Source organism: Bufo bufo, chromosome 3, assembly GCF_905171765.1.
Source record: "Bufo bufo chromosome 3, aBufBuf1.1, whole genome shotgun sequence".
Taxonomy (NCBI): Eukaryota; Metazoa; Chordata; class Amphibia; order Anura; family Bufonidae; genus Bufo; species Bufo bufo.
The window spans coordinates 565,793,724-565,815,214 of record NC_053391.1 but is presented as its reverse complement, the minus strand read 5'-3'; the positions used below and the strand labels follow the sequence as shown (position 1 = coordinate 565,815,214).

The 21,491-nt window shown below is 43.1% G+C and overlaps 1 protein-coding gene across 1 annotated transcript in view; it reads left to right on the top strand.

Annotated features, from left to right (window-relative positions):
* Positions 1–21,491, top strand: part of LOC120996005 (SAP domain containing ribonucleoprotein) — a 176,105-nt gene that overhangs the window by 23,688 nt on the left and 130,926 nt on the right. The window contains exons 2-3 of the mRNA XM_040425600.1: positions 16,194–16,293; positions 19,572–19,618. Of these exons, the coding sequence (XP_040281534.1) occupies positions 16,194–16,293; positions 19,572–19,618 (147 nt within the window). The remainder of the gene's footprint in view (positions 1–16,193; positions 16,294–19,571; positions 19,619–21,491) is intronic.

Here is a 21,491-nt window from a genome sequence, read left to right as displayed (position 1 = left end):
CAGTAGCTGTACCCCACATCTGTACCAGTGACTATATTTATATATTAGTGTGTGTTTAACATATTGTCACGGTCCCTCCTGTGACAGAGGTTAGAAAATCTGAGAGACTGGCGGCACGTTATCTGACAGCCTATGTGTTTTCACTTGTTGCAGTGTTGTTGGTAATGACCACACCTCTTGTCTCAGGTGTAGCTTGTGGTCATTACTGCTCCTCTATTTAGTCTGGACTCACACTTCATACCATGCGGTTGATATTCTCTGCCTGGAGTTGGAAGAGCTTGTGTGTGGTCCTCATCCGAGTTCCTGCTCATCCATTTTCTATTGAAGATAAGTGTACTTCCCTTTGTTTTTTGTTTTCCCATTTGCTTGTTGTTTACTAGACCTCAAGGAGACACTGGTTCGTTCATCTGGGAAGGAACCGGTAGTCTCAGACCCTGTCACTACTCCTAGGGATATTCAGGATTACCTTCAGGGTCTATTCCCACCTTCAGGGTCTATTCATACTGACCGGAGTCAGGGCTAGGTTTAGGGTTTCCTAGGTGGGGACCTTTTCCCTTTCCTTAGCCGAGAGGCCTAGTTTCTGGTCATTTTCCTTCTGTTGTCATTCTGTGTACCTCCCCTCCCCCTAGATTGTGACACATATCCTTTCCTATTTTAATTTCAATTGATACTTAATAAAGACTTTTTTGTTTTGATTTTAGCATCCCCAGTTTGCAGTAATTGTATATTAAACGGTGACACTAACTTAGTTTGGCTAATTAAGCCTAGTGTGAGCCAAAATTACCCAGCATAAAAAGCTCATCACAAATACTGTCATTGATCGTAAAGGTAGTCTGTCACTTCCACAATCAATTTCAGGGTAAACGTACCACCATGTAGGATAGATGCCATAAAACATTGCCATGACACTCTTGGGAAAATCCGGTCCTTTAATCCTGAGGAATATATCTTTTTACTATAAATATTTTATATAAATGTATTGTATTTTATTTTATGCAAATTTAGGTTTTGCTGTGTGTGTGGGGGGGGGGGGGGGACACTGCTGTTTGTGACATCGCTCCGCCATAATGCCGTCTATTGCCCCCCATCTTGTTTGAGAGTCCCTGAGATTTCTTAGTCTAGTTGCAATGACGGAGGGGAAGCCTGGCGCACTGAACAGAGCAGCCCTGCCCAATGTGCGCTGAAAATCTTCTTTGCATAAAAATATAATTAAGCATTCCTCAGGTTTAGAGGACTGAATTTTCACAAGAATGAAATGGTTATTTTTTCAGAGCCTTTTCTCTAGATGACAGTATGCTTACTTTGAAACTGTTTATGAATATGACAGACTCCTTTTAAGAATCGTGGTGCTCATTTTATTTGGACATACAACAGTATCTGTAAATGCGGCTTGTTGCTACATTCACGATGCCTAGGGCACAGTTCTCAGATTGCTCATCTGTGGTCTAATGATATTTTTATTTAAAGGGGTTCTGCAGCTCTAGTATATTGACGACCTATCCTCAGGATAGATCTTCAATATCAGAACGGCGACCTCCGCCAAATAGCTGTGTGAAGAGACCAGTGCACTCGTGTGAGCATTGCAGCCTCCACACTGTTTAGCTGCACAATGTATAACCAGCGCAGCGTCTTCTTCAGACAGCTGATCTTACGGGTGTCGGAAGTCAGACCCCTGCCCAACTATTGACCTATCCTGAGGATAGCTCAGCAGTAGACTAGCACTGCACATAATCTTTAAAGAGGACCTTTCACCACTCCTGACATGCCCATTTTAAAAGCTTCATGCGTTCCCCTTGTAATAACAATTCTGGAGCATCTATTCTTATGACTCTATATCCTGCCATTCCTTTATTATTTCTACTAGAAGTTGTGAATGAATTGCTAGTAGTCTGCAGTAAGGGTACAGAGGGGTGGTAACCATTTGTGGGGGGTGCAGGGACACACTGTTGTAGATGCTCCAGAATTATTACATGGGGAATGCATGAAGTTATTAAAATAGACATGTCAGGAGTGGTGACAGGTGAAAGGCTATGTAGACCTTTTTGGGGGCAATTTTTTTTTATCATTGCATTGTACTACTTTTGAGCAAAATTTCTTTTCAATTGGTCTTTATTAACAATATGGAGTCCTTTTTTCTGTACAGAGCGGACATGCTCTAGTAGCTGCCTGTGTATTTTCTGTCTTTTCCTTCATCTGGGGAGCAGATAGACTCCTGCTCTCTGACATTATAAGCACTCATTATAGCTCTGTTCTTATCTCTTAGTAGTTTAGAGATGAGGGTAATTGGCAAAGTGAAAGTACCAGTCACACAGGTAGAAAAACAGTTAACCCTTTGTGACAAAATGACTCAATATTTTTAATAAAGGCCACTTGAAAATATAATTTTTAGCCAAAAATGAGTAGTATGCAATCCTAAACAAAAATTGCCTCTAAAGGTGTACATAGCCTTTAACCTCTTGGGGACACATGACGTACCGGTACGTCATGATGTCCTGGTACCCTGGGACAAGGCAGACCTGCGGCTTGCAGCGCTTTCGGAAGTTTCTGATCCCTTCGATCCGTGACCGCGATCATCCGCCCGCCCCTACTCTGACACTGCTTGAAACGGCTGAAATCTGTGCTCCCAGATGTCAGCCGTTTAACCCCTTCCATGCCGCGGTCCGTAGGGACCGCTGTATGGAAGGAGTTAACAGGGAGGGTGCTCCCTCCCTCTCCAATCGGGGGCTGCTGTGCCGTTTCAGCCCCCGATTCTTAACGGGATCACAAAGGGAGGGGGCCCCCTCCCTCCCCATCACCCGCTGCTCTGTTGTGGCAGCGGCTGATGGTTACCATGGCAACCGGGCGCCTTCACAGGCTTCTGGCTTGCCATGGTAAGGCTAGTCTGATTAGACTTCTGCTTAAGGCAGAAGTCTGATCAGACTAAGTGAAAATACAGTACAGTACACTATATAGTGTACTGTACTGTATTACACAGACATCAGACCCACTGGATCTTCAAGAACCAAGTGGGTATGGTTAAAAAAAAAAAGTAAAAATAAAAAAAACTTATCACTGATTAAAAATTTAAAAATTAAAATGCACTACACATATTGGGTATCGCCGCATCCGTAATAACCTCTATAAAAATATCACATGCCCTAACCCCTCAGGTGAATACCGTAAAAAAAAAAAAAGTGTAAAACAAAATCCATTTTTTGTCACCTTACATCACAAAAAGTGTAATAGCAAGCGATCAAAGTCAAAATAGTGCCAATCAAACAGTCATCTCCTCCCGAAAAAAATGAGCCGCTACACAATAGTTGCCCAAAAAATAAATAAAACTGGCTTTCAGAATGTGGAGACACTAAAGAATCTTTTTTTTTTTTTAAATGCTTTTATGTAAAACTAAATCAACCAGAAAAAGTAGACATATTTGGTAATGTCGCGTCCGTGACAACCTGCTCTATAAAAATACCACATGATCTAACCTGTCAGATGAATGTTGTAAATAACAAAAAATAAAAACAGTGCCAAAACAGCTATTTCTTGTTACCTTGCCTCACAAAGAGCAACCAAAAATCATATGTACCCTAAAATAGTACCAACAAAACTGCCACCCTATCCCGTAGTTTCCAAAATGAGGTCACTTTTTTGGAGTTTCTACTCTAGGGGTGCATCAGGGGGGCTTCAAATGGGACATGGTGTCAAAAAAACTGTCCAGCAAAATCTGCCTTCCAAAAACAGCATGGCATTCCTTTCCTTCTGCGCCCTGCCGTGTGCCCGTACAGCAGTTTACGACCACATATGGGGTGTTTCTGTAAACTACAGAATCGGGGCCATAAATATTGAGTTTTGTTTGGCTGTTAACCCTTGCTTTATAACTGGAAAAAATTGATTCAAATGGAAAATCTGCCAAGAAAGTGAAATATTGAAATTGTATCTCTATTTTCCATTAAATCTTGTGCAACACCTAAAGGGTTAATGACGTTTGTAAAATCAGTTTTGAATACCTTGAGGGGTGAAGTTTCTTAGATGGGGTCACTTTTAGGGAGTTTCTACTCTAGGGGTGCATCAGGGGGCTTCAAATGGGACATGGTGTAAATAAACCAGTCCAGCAAAATCTGCCTTCCAAAAACCAAACGGCGCACCTTTCACTCTACGCCCCGCTGTGTGCCCGTACAGTAGTTTACGGCCACATATAGGGTGTTTCTGTAAACGGCAGAGTCAGGGCAACCTAAAGGGTTAACAAAGTTTGTAAAATCAGTTTTGAATTCCTTGAGGGGTATAGTTTGTAAAATGGGGTCATTTTTGGGTGGTTTCTAATATGTAAGCCTCAAAATGACTTCAGACCTGAACTGGTCCTGAAAAAGTGGGTTTTAGAAATGTTCTGAAAAATTTCAAGATTTGCTTCCTAAAATGTTCCAAACATGAAGTAGACATATGGGGAATGTAAAGTAGTAACTATTTTTGGAGGTATTACTATGTATTATAGAAGTAGAGAAATTGAAACTTCAAACAAACTTTTGCTAAATTTGTTATTTTAATTTCTTTTATAAATAAAAATGAATTTTTTTGACTCATTTTTACCAGTGTCATGAAGTACAATATGTGACGAAAAAGCTATCTCAGAATAGCCTGGATAAGTAAAAGCGTTTTAAAGTTATTCACACATAAAGTGACACTGGTCAGATTTGCAAAAAATGGCCTGGTCCTTAAGGTGAAAATTAGCCCGTTCCATAAGGGGTTAAATGGACCTAGCTTCACTGCATCCTGGCAGGGTGTTTACATCAGCTTCCTGTTGGGTTTTCTAATAAAAATCCACCATTTTTTGTTCTGAAATGTTTTGTAGATTTTGCTTCTTGTAGCTGATATGGAGGGGGCCATGTGGGGATGTGACTATAGTAGAGGGAACAGTGTAACCGGTGGAGCAAGTCTGGAGAAAAGCATGGTTGGTTTGGTTGGAAAACCCATCAAATGCTGATGTGAAACAAGATGTTCTGCTTGTAAACATCCTAGCAGGATGAAGCTGAGAAAGGTCTGACATGAAAAAGATATATGGGTAGTGTTGAGCGAACTTCTGTTTTAAGTTCGGCGTCTAAAGTTCGGCTTCCGGTTAGCGGAGAATCCCGATATGGATTCCGAATTCCGTAGTGGTCCGTGGTAGCAGAATCAATAATCGGCCATTATTGATTCCGCTACCACGGACCACAACGGAATTCGGAATCCATATCTGGATTCTCCGCTAACCGGAAGCCGAACTTTAGACGCCGAACTTAAAACAGAAGTTCGCTCAACACTATATATGGGGCAAATAATATGCAGTGTTTGGTACTCTGGGTAAGTATAAAAACTTAATTATGAAACTGGAGAACCATTAACCACCTCAGCCCCCCTAGCTTAAACAGCCTTAACCCCTTAAGGACTCAGCCCTATTTCACCTTAAGGACTTGGCCATTTTTTGCAAATCTGACCAGAGTCACTTTAAGTGCTCATAACTTTAAAACGCTTTGACTTATCCAGGCCATTCTGAGAGAGTTTTTTCGTCACATATTGTTCTTCATGACACTGGTAAAATGAAGTCAAAAAATATATTTTTTTCCATAAAAAAATACCAAATTTACAAAAAATTTTGAAAAATTTGCAAATTTCAAAGTTTCAGTTTCTCTACTTCTGTAATACATAGCAATACCCCCCAAAATTGTGATGACTTTACATTTCCCATATGTCTACTTCATGTTTGAATTATTTTGGGAATGATATTTTATTTTTTGGGGATGTTACAAGGTTTAGAACTTTAGAAGCAAATATTGAAATTTTTCAGAAATTTACAAAAACCCAATTTTTAGGGACCACTACAGCTCTGAAGTCACTTTGCGAGGCTTATATAATATAAACCACCCAAAAATGACCCCATTCTATAAACTACACCCCTCAAGGTATTCAAAACTGATTTTACAAACTTTGTTAACCCTTTAGGTGTTGCACAAGAGTTATTGGCAAATGGGGATGAAATTTGAGAATTAAATTTTTTTGCCTAATTTTCCATTTTAACCCATTTTTTCCACTAACAAAGCAAGGGTTAACAGCCAAACAAGACTGTATCTTTATTGCCCTGACTCTGCCGTTTACATAAAAACCCTATATGTGGCCGTAAACTACTGTACGGGCACACAGCGGGGCGTAGAGTGAAAGGTGCGCCGTTTGGTTTTTGGAAGGCAGATTTTGCTGGACTGGTTTATTTACACCATGTCCCATTTGAAGCCCCCTGATGCACCCCTAGAGTAGAAACTCCCTAAAAGTGACCCCATCTAAGAAACTACACCCCTCAAGGTATTCAAAACTGATTTTACAAACGTCATTAACCCTTTAGGTGTTGCACAAGATTTAATGGAAAATAGAGATACAATTTCAAAATTTCACTTTTTTGGCAGATTTTCCATTTTAATATTTTTTTCCCAGTTACAAAGCAAGGGTTAACAGCCAAACAAAACTCAATATTTATGGCCCTGATTCTGTAGTTTACAGAAACATCTCATATGTGGTTGTAAACCGCTGTACGGGCACACGGCAGGGCACAGAAGGAAAGGAATGCCATACGGTTTTTGGAAGGCAGATTTTGCTGGACTGGTTTTTTTTGACACCATGTCCCATTTGAAGCCCCCCTGATGCACCCCTAGAGTAGAAACTCCAAAAACGTGACCCCATTTTACAAACTACGGGATAAGGTGGCAGTTTTGTTGGTACTAGTTTAGGGTACATATGATTTTTGGTTGCTCTATATTACACTTTTTGTGCGGCAAGGTAACAAGAAATAGCTTTTTTGGCACAGTTTTTTTTTTTTTGTTTATTTATTTATGTAAGTTTTACACAATGATTTCATTTTTAAAACAAAAAGTTTTAGTGTCTCCATAGCCTAAGAGCCATAGTTTTTTCAGTTTTTGGGCGATTATCTTGGGTAGGATCTCATTTTTTGCGGGATGAGATGACTGTTTGATTGGCACTATTTTGGCGTACATGCGACTTTTTTGATCACTTTTATTACCTTTTTTGGGAAGTAAGGTGGGCAAAAGTTCAATTTTCTCATAGTTTTTATTTTTTTATTTTTATGGCGTTCACCGTGCGGGGAAAGTAACATGACCGTTTTATAGATCAGGTTGATACGGACGCGGCGATACCAAACGTGTAGGCAATTTTATTTTTTTCATTTTTAATTAGTGATAAATGTGTTTTTTGATTTTCACATTTACTTTTTCTTTTTTTTTTTTACACAGACCCACTTGGTTCTTGAAGATCCAGTGGGTCTGATATCTGTATGATACAGTACAATATAATATATATTGTACTGTACTGTATTTTACTTACACTTTGTCTGAACAGATCTATGCCTCTAGCATAGATCTGTTCAGCACCATGGACAGCAGGACGCCTGAGAAGGCGTCCTGTTGCCATGGGAACCTTCCCCCGCTGCGAAGTTGTGGCCACAACTTCGCAGGCGGGGAAAGGTAAGGACTGGGGCTCCCTCCCTCTGTCACCCCATCCTGTCGGGGGGGCTGCAAAGGCACAGCAGCCCCCCGATGGGAGAGGGAGGGAGCCGCATCTTACTGTTAACTCTTTCCATACAGCGGTCCGTACGGACCGCTGTATGGAAAGGGTTAAACGTCTGACATCCATTCACAGATGTCAGCCGTTTATACCAGGGTGTCAGCAATGTGCTGACACCCTGGTATACCCACTAGAAGCCAACGATTATTCGGCGGGAGGCGGGCGGGGGATCGCGATCCCGCCTGCCACACCGCCCGCAACACCCCCCCTGCACCTCCCACCAGGCTAAAATCATGCAGGGGTGCAGGGGGGGGGGGGTGATACATATATATTTGTGCCACACTAAAGTTTCTGATCGCCGCGGTCAGGGACTGCGGCGATCAGAAACAGCAGAAATCGCAACAAACCGCAGGTCTGAATTGACCTGCGGTTTGCTGCGATCGCCGATACGGGGGGGTCATATGACCCCCCCAAGCTTTGTGACAGGATGCCGGCTGAATGATTTCATCTGGCATCCTGTGCGGATTAACCCCTGGGGCGCCACAATCTCACTTTAAACTCATGACGTACCGGTACGTCATGGGTCCTTAAGGACTCGGGATCCATGCCGTACCGGTACGTCATGGGTCCCAAAGGGGTTAATGACCAGGCCACTTTTTACACTTCTGCACTACACTACTTTCACCATTTATTGCTCGGTCATGCAACTTACCACCCAAATGAATTTTACCTCCTTTTCTTCTCACTAATAGAGCTTTCATTTGGTGGTATTTCATTGCCGCTGACATTTTTACTTTTTTTGTTATTAATCAAAAAAAAAATTACTTCACTTTCAGTTGTAAAATTTTGCAAAAAAAAACAACATCCATATATAAATTTTTCTCTAAATTTATTGTTCTACATGTCTTTGATTAAAAAAAAAAATGTTTTGGGTAAAAGTTATAGCGTTTACAAACTATGGTACAAAAATGTGAATTTCCGCTTTTTGAAGCAGCTCTGACTTTCTGAGCACCTGTCATGTTTCCTGAGGTTCTACAATGGCCAGACAGTACAAACACCCCACAAATTACCCCATTTCGGAAAGTAGACACCCTAAGGTATTCGCTGATGGGCATAGTGAGTTCATAGAACTTCTTATTTTTTGTCACAAGTTAGCAGAAAATGATGATTTTTATTATTTTTTTTCTTACAAAGTCTCATATTCCACTAACTTGTGACAAAAAATAAAAACTTCTATGAACTCACTATGCCCATCACGAAATACCTTTGGGTGTCTTCTTTCCAAAATGGGGTCACTTGTGGGGTAGTTATACTGCCCTGGCATTTTAGGGGCCCAAATGCGTGCGAAGTAGTTTGAAATCAAAATCTGTAAAAAATGGCCGGTGAAATCCGAAAGGTGCTCTTTGGAATGTGGGCCCCTTTGCCCACCTAGGCTGCAAAAAAGTGTCACACATGTGGTATTGCCGTACTCAGGAGAAGTTGGGCAATATGTTTTGGGGTGTCATTTTACATATACCCATGCTGGGTGAGAGAAATATCTTGGCAAAAGACAACTTTTCCCATTTTTTTTTTTTATACAAAGTTGGCATTTGACCAAGATATTTCTCTCACCCAGCATGGGTATATGTAAAATGACACCCCAAAACACATTGCCCAACTTCTCCTGAGTACGGCGATACCACATGTGTGACACTTTTTGCAGGCTAGATGCGCAAAGGGGCCAACATTCCTTTTAGGAGGGCATTTTTAGACATTTGGATCCCAGACTTCTTCTCACGCTTTAGGGCCCCTAAAATGCCAGGCAGTATAAATACCCCACATGTGACCCCATTTTGGAAAGAAGACACCCCAAGGTATTCAATGAGGGGCATGGCGAGTTCATAGAAATATATTTTTTTTTGGCACAAGTTAGCGGAAATTTTTTTTATATATTTTTTTTTTTTCTCCGTCTCCCTTTCCGCTAACTTGGGACAAAAATTTAAATCTTTCATGGACTCAATATGCCTCTCAGTGAATACCTTGGGGTGTTTTCTTTCCAAAATGGGGTCATTTGTGGGGTGTTTGTACTGCCCTGGCATTTGAGGGTCTCCGCAATCATTACATGTATGGCCAGCATTAGGAGTTTCTGCTATTCTCCTTATATTGAGCATACGGGTAATGAGATTTTTTTTTCGTTCAGCCTCTGGGCTGAAAGAAAAAATGAACGGCACAGATTTCTTCATTCGCATCGATCAATGTGGATGAATAATCTCTGCCAAAAAAAAAAGAGGGAAAAGGCGTCTGCCAGGACATAGGAGCTCTGCCCAACATCCATACCCACTTAGCCCGTATGCCCTGGCAAACCAGATTTCTCCATTCACATCAATCGATGTGGATGAATAAATCATTGCCGGGATTTATTTTTATTTTTTTTTATATATAAAGTGTTTGCCAAAGCATATGAACACCGCCACCTCCTCAGCTCATATGCCTCGGCAAACGTATCTTTTACTGCAGAGGAGAAATCTCGTCTTGCAGCGCCGCATACACCGACTTGTGTGTAATCTGACAGCAGCGCAATGCTTCTGTCAGAATGCACATCAGTGCTGCAGCTAGTCGATCGGTTGGTCCACCTGGAAGGTTAAAAAAAACAAAACAAAAAAAAAAAAACCAGGCCGTAACGCAATAAATTTTATTAACCTTGTAATAACTTTTGAACAGTACATATAAACTTTTTTTTTAAACTTTTTGAACTGAAAGTTAACTTTTTTGCTTACTGTATTTATTTTATTTTTTATTTTTTTTACCTTTTTATAGGACAAACCTCTCCTTCCCCATGGGACAATGTGCAAAGCGCAAATCGCCCAAAGATGTGGCGAAGAACATTATGCACTTTATCCCAGGTGAAAGGAGAGGTTTGCAGCAGCTGTGAGAGAAAGGGCCCTAATAGCCCTGTGTGCCTGTCCTGTGAGATGCAATCCCTATGCTAAGTGTACCTGTGTGTGGTACTTCCGGAAACACTCTCCAAAGCATAGGGCAGGGTGGTCAGGGCAGTCAGGACAGAAATAGCGGGTGTCACGCCTTATTCCACTCCTGCTACAGACACAACATTTTTTTCGGGGTGGCGGTCGGTTTGAGGTACCAGCAACGACACTGGCGACATGTCGCTTGTGTAGACGGCTAACTACACTGGTGGATGGGGCCACGGAACCTCCTGGATACAGGAGGTTCGCGATGATCTCTTCCTGAAATTTGAGGAAGGATCCTGTTCTCCCAGCCTTACTGTAGAGAACAAAACTATTATATGCAGCCAATTGAATTAAATATACAGACACCTTCTTATACCAGCGTCTGGTGCGTCGGGAAACTAAATAGGGAGCCAACATCTGGTCATTGAAGTCCACCCCTCCCATGAGCGCATTATAGTCGTGGACACAGAGGGGCTTTTCAATGACACTGGTTGCCCGTTCAATTTGGATTGTCGTGTCTGCGTGAATGGAGGAGAGCATGTTAACGTCACGCTTGTCTCTCCATTTCACCGCAAGCAGTTCTTCGTTACACAAGGCAGCCCTCTCCCCCCTTGCAAGACGGGTGGTAACGAGCCGTTGGGGGAAGCCCCGGCGACTAGGTCGCACGGTGTCACAGCAGCCAATCTGTTCTAGGAACAAATGCCTGAAGAGGGGCACACTTGTGTAAAAATTGTCCACATAAAGATGGTACCCCTTGCCAAATAAGGGTGACACCAAGTCCCAGACTGTCTTCCCACTGCTCCCCAGGTAGTCAGGGCAAACGACCGGCTCCAGGGTCTTATCTTTTCCCTCATAGATACGAAATTTGTGGGTATAGCCTGTGGCCCTTTCACAGAGCTTATACAATTTGACCCCATACCGGGCGCGCTTGCTTGAGATGTATTGTTTGAAGCCAAGGCGCCCGGTAAGATGTATTAGGGACTCGTCTACGCAGATGTTTTGCTCAGGGGTATACAAATCTGCAAATTTCTGGTTGAAGTGGTCTATGAGGGGCCGAATTTTGTGGAGCCGGTCAAAAGCTGGGTGGCATCTGGGACGGGAGGTTGTGTTGTCGCTAAAGTGCAGGAAACGCAGGATGGTCTCAAAACGTGTCCTGGACATAGCAGCAGAGAACATGGGCATGTGATGAATCGGGTTTGTGGACCAATATGACCGCAATTCATGCTTTTTGGTTAGACCCATGTTCAGGAGAAGGCCCAGAAAAATTTAAGTCCAAGAACAGCTCAAAAAATCCCAGGGCCGAACCGATCTGAGCTGTCTCAACCCGAACTCCAGACTGGGCGGTGAAAGGGGGAACTAATGGTGCGGCTGAAGTTGGGGACTGCCAATCAGGGTTTGCCAGCACCTCAGGGATTCTAGGGGCTCTACGGGCCTGTCTTTGCGGTGGCTGCGACGGGGTAACTATTGCACGTGCCACCGTACCAGCTTCAACTGCCCTTCTGGTGCTCGCCACTTCAACTTCAGCCGCACCATTAGTTCCCCCTTTCACCGCACAGTCTGGAGTTCGGGTTGAGACAGCTCAGATCGGTTCGGCCCTGGGATTTTTTGAGCTGTTCTTGACTGCGGAGCTCTTGGACTTTTCTGGGCCTTCTCCTGAACATGGGTCTAACCAAAAAGCATGAATTGCGGTCATATTGGTCCACAAACCAGATTGTACGGCAGTGCTGGTACTAGGTTCAGGATGGGCTGCGCTGCTGGTGTATGCCTCACCACGTAATACAACAGCGCCAGCCCCACTCTGCTGCCCTTAAAACGGATCCTGCGCAACCTGTGGTCTAGCAACAAGGGGCCGGGTACGCCTGGTGCTATCAGGGGCCTCAACCTCCTCGTCCGAACTTTGGGTCAGACTGCCACTGCTTTCTACAGGTTCATATTCTGACCCGCTAGATTTGTCAGATGAGGGTTCCCATTCCTCATCCGACTGGGTCAGAAGCCTGTAGGCCTCTTCAGAAGAATACACCCTGTTTGACATTTGGCCTACTAAATTTAGGGGTATTCCCTAAGACTACCCAAGAAAAAAAGCAAGCCTGTCTTACAAAGGGGAGGCTAGCGAAGTACCGGAGGCCGCTGCGATTGATAAAAAAAAATCCGTTTTGATATTTTTTTTATCGCCACAGCGCTTGAAAAGTGATTGTGCAGTGATCAAGAAACAAAATTTTTTTTGTCACTGCGGCGGGGCGGGCGTAGGTGAATGCACGTGTGGGCGACCGATCAGGCCTGATCGGGCAAACACTGCATTTTGGGTGGAGGGTGAGCTAAGGTGACACTAATACAATTATAGATCTGACTGATCAGTTTTGATCACTTACAGATACTATAAAAGTACAAATGCTGATTAGCGATACGCTAATCAGCGAATAAGTGACTGTGGTGCGGTGGGCTGGGCGCTAACCAACGCTAACTACCTAACCAAGGGACCTAAACTATCCTGAAACTATAAATCAATACCAATGGGGAAAAAAAGTGACAGTTTACACTGATCACTTTTTTTCCTTTTCACTAGGTGATTGACAGGGGCGATCAAGGGGTTAATTGGGGTGATGGAGGGTGATCTGGGGGCTAAGTGTGGTGTTGGTGGGTACTCAGTGATGTGTGCTCCTCTGCTGGAAACAACCGACGAAAAGGACCAGCAGAGGAGCACAGAAGCCATTTAACACATTATATTTATAAATATAATGTGTTAGATGGCTTCTGATTCGATTTTTTGAAAATCATCAACCTGCCAGCGACTATCATTTGGCTGGCAGGTTGATGACGAACTTGTCTTTTAAATTTTGCCAGCCCGCGATGCGCATGCGGGCTTTGCCTGAAATCTCGCGTCTCGCGAGAGGACGCAACGGCGCGTCCACCCAGAGTAACAGGACCGCGGCAAAGACGCAATCCTGCGTACGGCAGTCCTGAGCAGGTTAAAGGGGTTGTTTAATCATGGCCAATGGGGGCATATCGCTAGGCTATACCCCCATTGTCTTATAGGGGCGGGTCCCACCGCTGTGACCCGCACCTATATCGAGAACGGGGCCCCCTGCAAGTGAAGCAGGCGCCCTCCATTGATTTTCTATTGTGCCAGCGAAAAGAAATTAATGCGAGCGGGGGCCGCGCATGTGTGGTACTCTCCCATTCTCTTCTATGGGGAGCCGGCTTGGTGGTGGCCGGACCGGAGTCCTCCAGCCACCACCTTGCGGGGCTCCATTCTCTATATAGGTGCGGGTTCCAGTGGTGGGACCCGCACCTATAAGACAATGGGGGCATATTCTAGGGTTGTACCCCCATTGTCCATGATGAGACAACCCCTTTAACGTTCTTTATATATATATATAATTATTTAGTATACACTGCTCCAAAAAATAAAGGGAACACTTAAACAACACAATGTAACTCCAAGTCAATCACACTTCTGTGAAATCAAACTGTCCACTTAGGAAGCAACACTGAGTGACAATCAATTTCACATGCTGTTGTGCAAATGGGATAGACAACAGGTGGAAATTATAAGCAATTAGCAAGACACCCCCAATAAAGGAGTGGTTCTGTAGGTGGTGACCACAGACCACTTCTCAGTTCCTATGCTTCCTGGCTGATGTTTTGGTCACTTTTGAATGCTGCCGGTGCTTTCACTCTAGTGGTAGCATGAGACGGAGTCTACAACCCACACAAGTGGCTCAGGTAGTGCAGCTTATCCAGGATGGCACATCAATGCGAGCTGTGGCAAGAAGGTTTGCTGTGTCTGTCAGCGTAGTGTCCAGAGCATGGAGGCGCTACCAGGAGACAGGCCAGTACATCAGGAGACGTGGAGGAGGCCGTGGGAGGGCAACAACCCAGCAGCAGGACCGCTATCTCCGCCTTTGTGCAAGGAGGAACAGAAGGAGCACTGCCAGAGCCCTGCAAAATGACCTCCAGCAGGCCACCAATGTGCATGTGTCTGCTCAAACGGTCAGAAACAGACTCCATGAGGGTGATATGAGGGCCCGACGTTCACAGGTGGGGGTTGTGCTTACAGCCCAACACCGTGCAGGACGTTTGGCATTTGCCAGAGAACACCAAGATTGGCAAATTCGCCACTGGTGCCCTGTGCTCTTCACAGATGAAAGCAGGTTCACACTGAGCACATGTGACAGAGTCTGGAGACGCCGTGGAGAACGTTCTGCTGCCTGCAACATCCTCCAGCATGACCGGTTTGGCATTGGGTCATTAATGGTGTGGGGTGGCATTTCTTTGCAGGGCCGCACAGCCCTCCATGTGCTCGCCAGAGGTAGCCTGGCTGCCATTAGGTACCGAGATGAGATCCTCAGACCCCTTGTGAGACCATATGCTGGTGCGGTTGGTCCTGGGTTCCTCCTAATGCAAGACAATGCTAGACCTCATGTGGCTGGAGTGTGTCAGCAGTTCCTGCAAGACGAAGGCATTGATGCTATGGACTGGCCCGCCCGTTCCCCAGACCTGAATCCAATTGAGCACATCTGGGACATCATGTCTCGCTCTATCCACCAACGTCACGTTGCACCACAGACTGTCCAGGAGTTGGCAGATGCTTTAGTCCAGGTCTGGGAGGAGATCCCTCAGGAGACCGTCCGCCACCTCATCAGGAGCATGCACAGGCGTTGTAGGGAGGTCATACAGGCACGTGGAGGCCACACACACACTACTGAGCCTCATTTTGACTTGTTTTAAGGACATTACATCAAAGTTGGATCAGCCTGTAGTGTGTTTTTCCACTTTAATTTTGAGTGTGACTCCAAATCCAGACCTCCATGGGTTGAAAAATTTGATTTCCATTTTTTAATTTTTGTGTGATTTTTGTTGTCAGCACATTCAACTATGTAAAGAACAAAGTATTTCAGAAGTATATTTAATTAATTCAGATCTAGGATGTGTTATTTTTGTGTTCCCTTTATTTTTTTGAGCAGTGTATTTATCATTTTTTATGTAGCTGTATGACAGCTTGAATCCTATGTCCTTGCTACTGATGGCTGTATATCAGCATAGCAGCTAGTGATGTGAGCCATTCTAAGCTTTATATCAAGACCTGGTTGGCTTTGCATAACAGTACCAGAGATACACCTGAAATCTGGTCGGAATTGTGAGTTGCAGGTGTATTCGGTGCACACTAGGACTAGTTTCTAACAGCTCTCTCAGGCATTTTTGTGGCTAGATTAGATCTGCCTTTAAAATGGCCTGAGATATTCCAGGTTAAAGCCAGCCTAGAGGAGCAGTGGGGGAAGAGGAGAGAATTAATCCTTTTCTCCCTGTGTAACTGTACAAGATCGCAGGGGAGGGTAACATGGACTTCTGTGCATTTTAACAATCAGAGCATACCTGCTTACTCATGTAATCACCCCTCTGTGCCTATTTGGGCCACTTATTGATGCCTTGACCCAGATGTTTGCTAGCGTCTGGATCAGATTCGTCATTATTGGTCGCACCAGGCACTTGTACCCCACACTTACAAATATCAAGAAAGTTTACATCTTACACATCTCCTACCCTGTCCATACCCCATCTTCAGAATAAAATATACTAACACTTTCCCTAGTTATAACTTAGGAACTTGGTCCTATAAGTAATGTGTTACCTTCTTCCTCGGATGGGTTAAAATGTTCTAGTTTACCAATCCAAGTACAATGATATTCTGTTCCACTTTAACAATTATTTTTGTTATTTTTGCAGCTAGCGGAACTCAAGCAGGAATGTCTGGCCCGTGGTTTGGATGTGAAGGGTAACAAGAGTGACCTGGTGAACAGACTTCAGACGTACCTAGAGGAACACGGTTGGCAAAGGCTCAGATTTTAACTTTTTGAATTTTATATTCTTTCTTGGAATGGTTGTGACTTTAACCCCTGACATTACAAACAGGAGCGTGGCCTCCCATTGAGATCAAAGGGAGGCAGGCTCTGTCCAGGCTTTTTGCCACTGCTGCATCTACGCCAAAATTCTGGCGTCTGGATGCTATGTGAATGGAACTTAAAGGGTTTCTGTCACCCCACAAAACTCATATATTTTTTTTGGATAGTTAGATTCCTCATAGCGCGATATAGGAGAATATAATAGTCTTACTTACTTTCATGCGGCCGATTCTTTATAAAACGAAGTTTTATAATATGTAAATGAGGGCTCTACCAGCAAGTAGGGCGTCTACTTGCTGGTAGCCGCAGCAGAAAACCGCCCCCTCGCCGTGTTGATTGACAGGGCCAGCCGTGATCTCCTCCTCCGGCCGGCCCTGTCAGTAATTCAAAAATCGCGCGCCTCTGGTCATTCGGCGCAGGCGCTCTGAGATGAGGAGGCTCGTCTCCTCAGCACTCCCTCAGTGCGCCTGCGCCGATGACATCATCGAAAGAGAAGACGTCATCGGCGCAGGCGCACTGAGAGTGCTGAGGAGACGAGCCTCCTCATCTCAGAGCGCCTGCGCCGAATGACCAGAGGCGCGCGATTTTTGAATTACTGACAGGGCCGGCCGGAGGAGGAGATCACGGCTGGCCCTGTCAATCAACACGGCGAGGGGGCGGTTTTCTGCTGCGGCTACCAGCAAGTAGACGCCCTACTTGCTGGTAGAGCCCTCTTTAACATATTATAAAACTTCTTTTTATAAAGAATCGGCCGCATGAAAGTAAGTAAGACTATTATATTCTCCTATATCGCGCTATGAGGAATCTAACTATCCAAAAATAAAAAATGAGTTTTGTGGGGTGACAGAAACCCTTTAAATTGATTCTGTCACCAGGATTATGCCTATAGAGGCGTTCATATGTGCAGTTAGGTCTCTCTATATATATATATATATATATATATAAAAAAAAAAAATATATATATATAGATTTTATTCAAATGCTAATTACCTTCCTAAGGGGCTGTCCCCATCGCCATTGGAGCCCAGCCACACCCCTTCTCCTGGAGCCCATCATTCAAAAATACACTCCTTCCAGCCCCAACGACACTGCCCAGAAGCGCCGTAATACTGCACATGGACATGTGCATTTCCTGAAGCTACTGCTGCCATAAGACCATGCGGGAGCCTACATGCCGTGTCCGTGTACCGGATTACGGCGCTTCTGGGCAGTGATGTCGGGGACTGTAAGGTGGGCATTCTTGGATGTGCAGTGGTGCTGGGCTCCAACAGCGATAGGGACAGCCCCTTGGGCTCCTTAGGAAGAACATTAGCATATCAATAAAATCTTTTTAATTTATTTTTTATAATCTAATTGATGGCAGTAGCAAAAATATATTTAAAACATGCTGAAGGAGACCTAACTGCACATATGAATGCCTTAATAGGTATAATCCTGGTTACAGAATCCCCTTAAGGCCTCATGCACACGGCCGTTGTGCAGCCGTTCTGTGCATTGGGGTCCGCAATTTGCAGTCCCCAATGCACGGCAACGTCCATGTGGCGGTCGGGACGGATCGAAACCCATTCAACTTTAATGATTCTGTGATCTGTCTGCATCGGAATAAAATAGAACATGTTCTATTTTTTTTGCGGTGCAGAGGCACGGACAGAAACACCACGGAAGCACCGCAGCTCCGGATTCCGAACCAATTCAAGTGAACAGGTCTGCATCCGTGATGGGGGTAGCACACGGTCTGTGCCCGCATATTACGGTCCTGCTGTTTGTGGTCCGCAATACGGCCACGGCCAGGCAACGGCTGTGTGCATGAGGCCGAAGAGCTCATTTACACCATTCACTAGTTAAACTGATCAGCTTAATTAATTAACCTATAAATACCTGGCAGTGTAGGACATACTGATGACATGATATAGTTCATTATATATATTTTTTGTATGCGCTGCTCCTATTCCCCGCTGTGCCCCCCATTCTGGTTTCCCGCACTGTATGTAAATCCTTACCATCGGTACAGGGAGGAGAAGACGACTAGTAAAGCAAACTCTCTCTATAGTGTGCTGCTCCTAGTCACCTCTATGTGCATACAGCAACTGATCAGAGGAAGAGCATGCACTGCTATATGTACCACCTAATCAAGCCTGTTTGATAGGAAGGGCAAAAGTGCACAGAAATGCTACTCCCAAGATAAAATAGGAGTGCATTCACACTTGAAGGTGCCACTCGCTCAAGTACAAACTAAGCAAAAATCACAGAAAAAAGATAAAAATATCCTGCATGATATGATAAATAAATATGCGGATGTCCATGACTACATTTACAGAAAAAAAATCACAGAAAACAGATAATAATGCACACAATAGATGCAAGCATTATATATGGACTAAACCCTCATTCTGATATGGTAAAATCTGAGACTCTCAACCAATATATTTTGATCAAAACACATCTGTGCCCGTCTACCAGTGCCAAGGTGGTTTCATGCAATCAGGTCCTACGCTAAACCTACCTATGCCGCTAGGCATCTACATTCAGGAGAGCAGACCCTGCACATATAGTGTGCTTTTCCTAGTTACCTCTGCTTGCATCTATTGTGTTAGTGCATTATTATCAGTTTTCCATGATTTATTTTTTTCCTTCTCCGTAAATTTAGCTGTGGACATCCGCATATTTATTTATCAGATCATGCAGGATGTTTTTATCTTAGTTTTTTTGATCTTTTTTACTTTACATTTATGACGTTCACCATGTTAAGTTCAAAAAACGGTGGTTGAATTGCTTTTATTTTTCTATTCCTGCATCAAAATTAAGTTGTACCCCAAAAGGTGTCCCGAAAAATTACAATTCATCCCGCAAAAAACAATCAAAGCCAATACAGCTGTAACGACAGTAAAAGAGCCATAACTTTTTTTTTTTTTTATGTATGCAGTGATGGAAAATTACAAACGGTTTGAGTCCATATGCTAAAAAAAGTCTGTCCAAGTATGTGCAGAATGAGCTGTATGGTATATATCATAAGAAACTATAAGACAAGATTTCTTCTTTGTCTAAAGTATCCATTTATCAACTTGGCAGCAAACACAATGTTATTGTAAAGCAACATAAAAAATAAAACTTTATCCAAGCCTTTTCAAAGTAATGAAGATCACGACCACTAGAACATTTCCATTTTCTAACTTTTTGCATATAATTTTTTTATTTACTGCAGCTGAAGAGGAGCCCAATGAAGAAGATGTCTTGGGAGATGAAACAGAGGTAATTATATTGTCAATGTAAATATCTAGTGCTATATGGATTTGCATTCTTTTTTTTTTAAACATATTTTTATTAATTTTTGCCACAAAATTACAAATTTAACTGTAATACACAGCTTACATAAGTTTACATGTACACTTGCGATCAAGACAATTGTGTAATACAGCTCATTTCAGCATTCCAAGCATCTATCCCTCCCCTCCCCCCTCCCTAAGTGAACAAACCCACAGTGCAAATTAACAACCCAAATGGGTTAATAGAATACTATCCTTCTAGACTTAGCTCATGTTTCATACCATCACTATCATTTTAGTTAATTTACTTTGTGTATATAACCCTTGTGCTATTCTAGTCACATGCCTTTGTTTATATCAAATCCCTTGTGTCATTTTCTGAAAAAAAAGCCATTATAAACGCGAGCCATTTTGCTTGATATCTTTTTGTGGCTTTCTGGCCTTCCCTGTCTGCCGCCCATTTATCTGCCAGTATGCACTTCTTTGTATGTTTTATTATTTCTTCAAAAGATGGGACCGTTGCCTGTAACCAGTGTGTTAGGATACACCTTTTTGTGGCTAGTAGAACTACCTGTACTGTTAAGGGAACCCTTGGGCCTGTATCTTGGAACAAGATGTCTTTTGGATCCATAGATAAGTCTGTTTTTAACTTTATATTTAATTCTTTGGTTATCTTTTGCCACAATTTCCCAATGTCCCTGCATTCCCACATGCAATGATACATGTTTGCATCTGGGAGCGAGCATTTAGGGCAAGCGTTCAGCCTATCTCTAACGGCATCAGTACTGTTACCTTTGATATCAAAGCGATATATTGCTCTATGCATCAATTTAAAGTGGGTCTCTCTCCATATTTCACTAGAAACTGCTTTACGCACATTTTCCCATCCCCTCAATATATCCTCTGTTTTTGCTTTTATATTCATTCCTCCTGTCCATTTCTTAAAGAGAGTATCCACTATGCCTGAGGATAGTGTTTTCCTCGCCCTCTGATATAGGGAGGCAATGGAAGGTTTACCATATCCTGGAGACAGTATATCATCAAAATTATTCTGAGAAAATTCAAAAACAGTATTTCTGAGTCTCTCCTTCAAGAATCCCATGATCTGATGGTATGCTAGAAAGTGTTTTGAGGGTATACCATATATTGTTTGCAGTTCTATAAACGAGTAGTATTGCGCTTTCTGGTTATCCCACAAATCTGACACCTTATTTATCCCTTTACTTTCCCACTCTATAAATTGTTTATTCAAAGACCCTAATTGGAATTCTGGATGTTTCCATGGAGACAGATATTTTGACATCAGAAAAGGGAGCTTATACAGTTTCCTGACTACCTTCCAAGCTGCTACAGTGTCTTTAATTAGTACACTATGTTTAATCAATGACGGGAAAGCCGAGTATCTAGTGTGTAACAAAGCATTAAGACTCCATGGCTTTGCCAATTGAGATTCCAAAGAGAAATTAGTAAAATATGAGGATTTTCTAATCCAGTCTATTCCGTATCTCAATAAGCTAGTCACGTTATAATGCCTTATATCGGGAAATCCCAAGCCCCCCTCTTCCCTAGTAAGCATAAGAGTTTTCAGTGCTATTCTCGATCTTCTCCCGGCCCATATGAATTTGCAAAATGCACTTTGTAGGGTATTAATATCAGAGTGCTTTAGCAACACAGGTATTGTCTGCAGTTGGTATAACAGTTGTGGGAAACTTATCATTTTTATTAGGTGACATCTGCCCATCAGCGATAATGGAAGGTGTGACCATCTTTCTAAATCTGTTTTAATACGCTTAATTAAATCAGGGTAGTTTTAGCATATACAAGGATTCTGGCGTCTTTCCAATGTGAATTCCCAGATA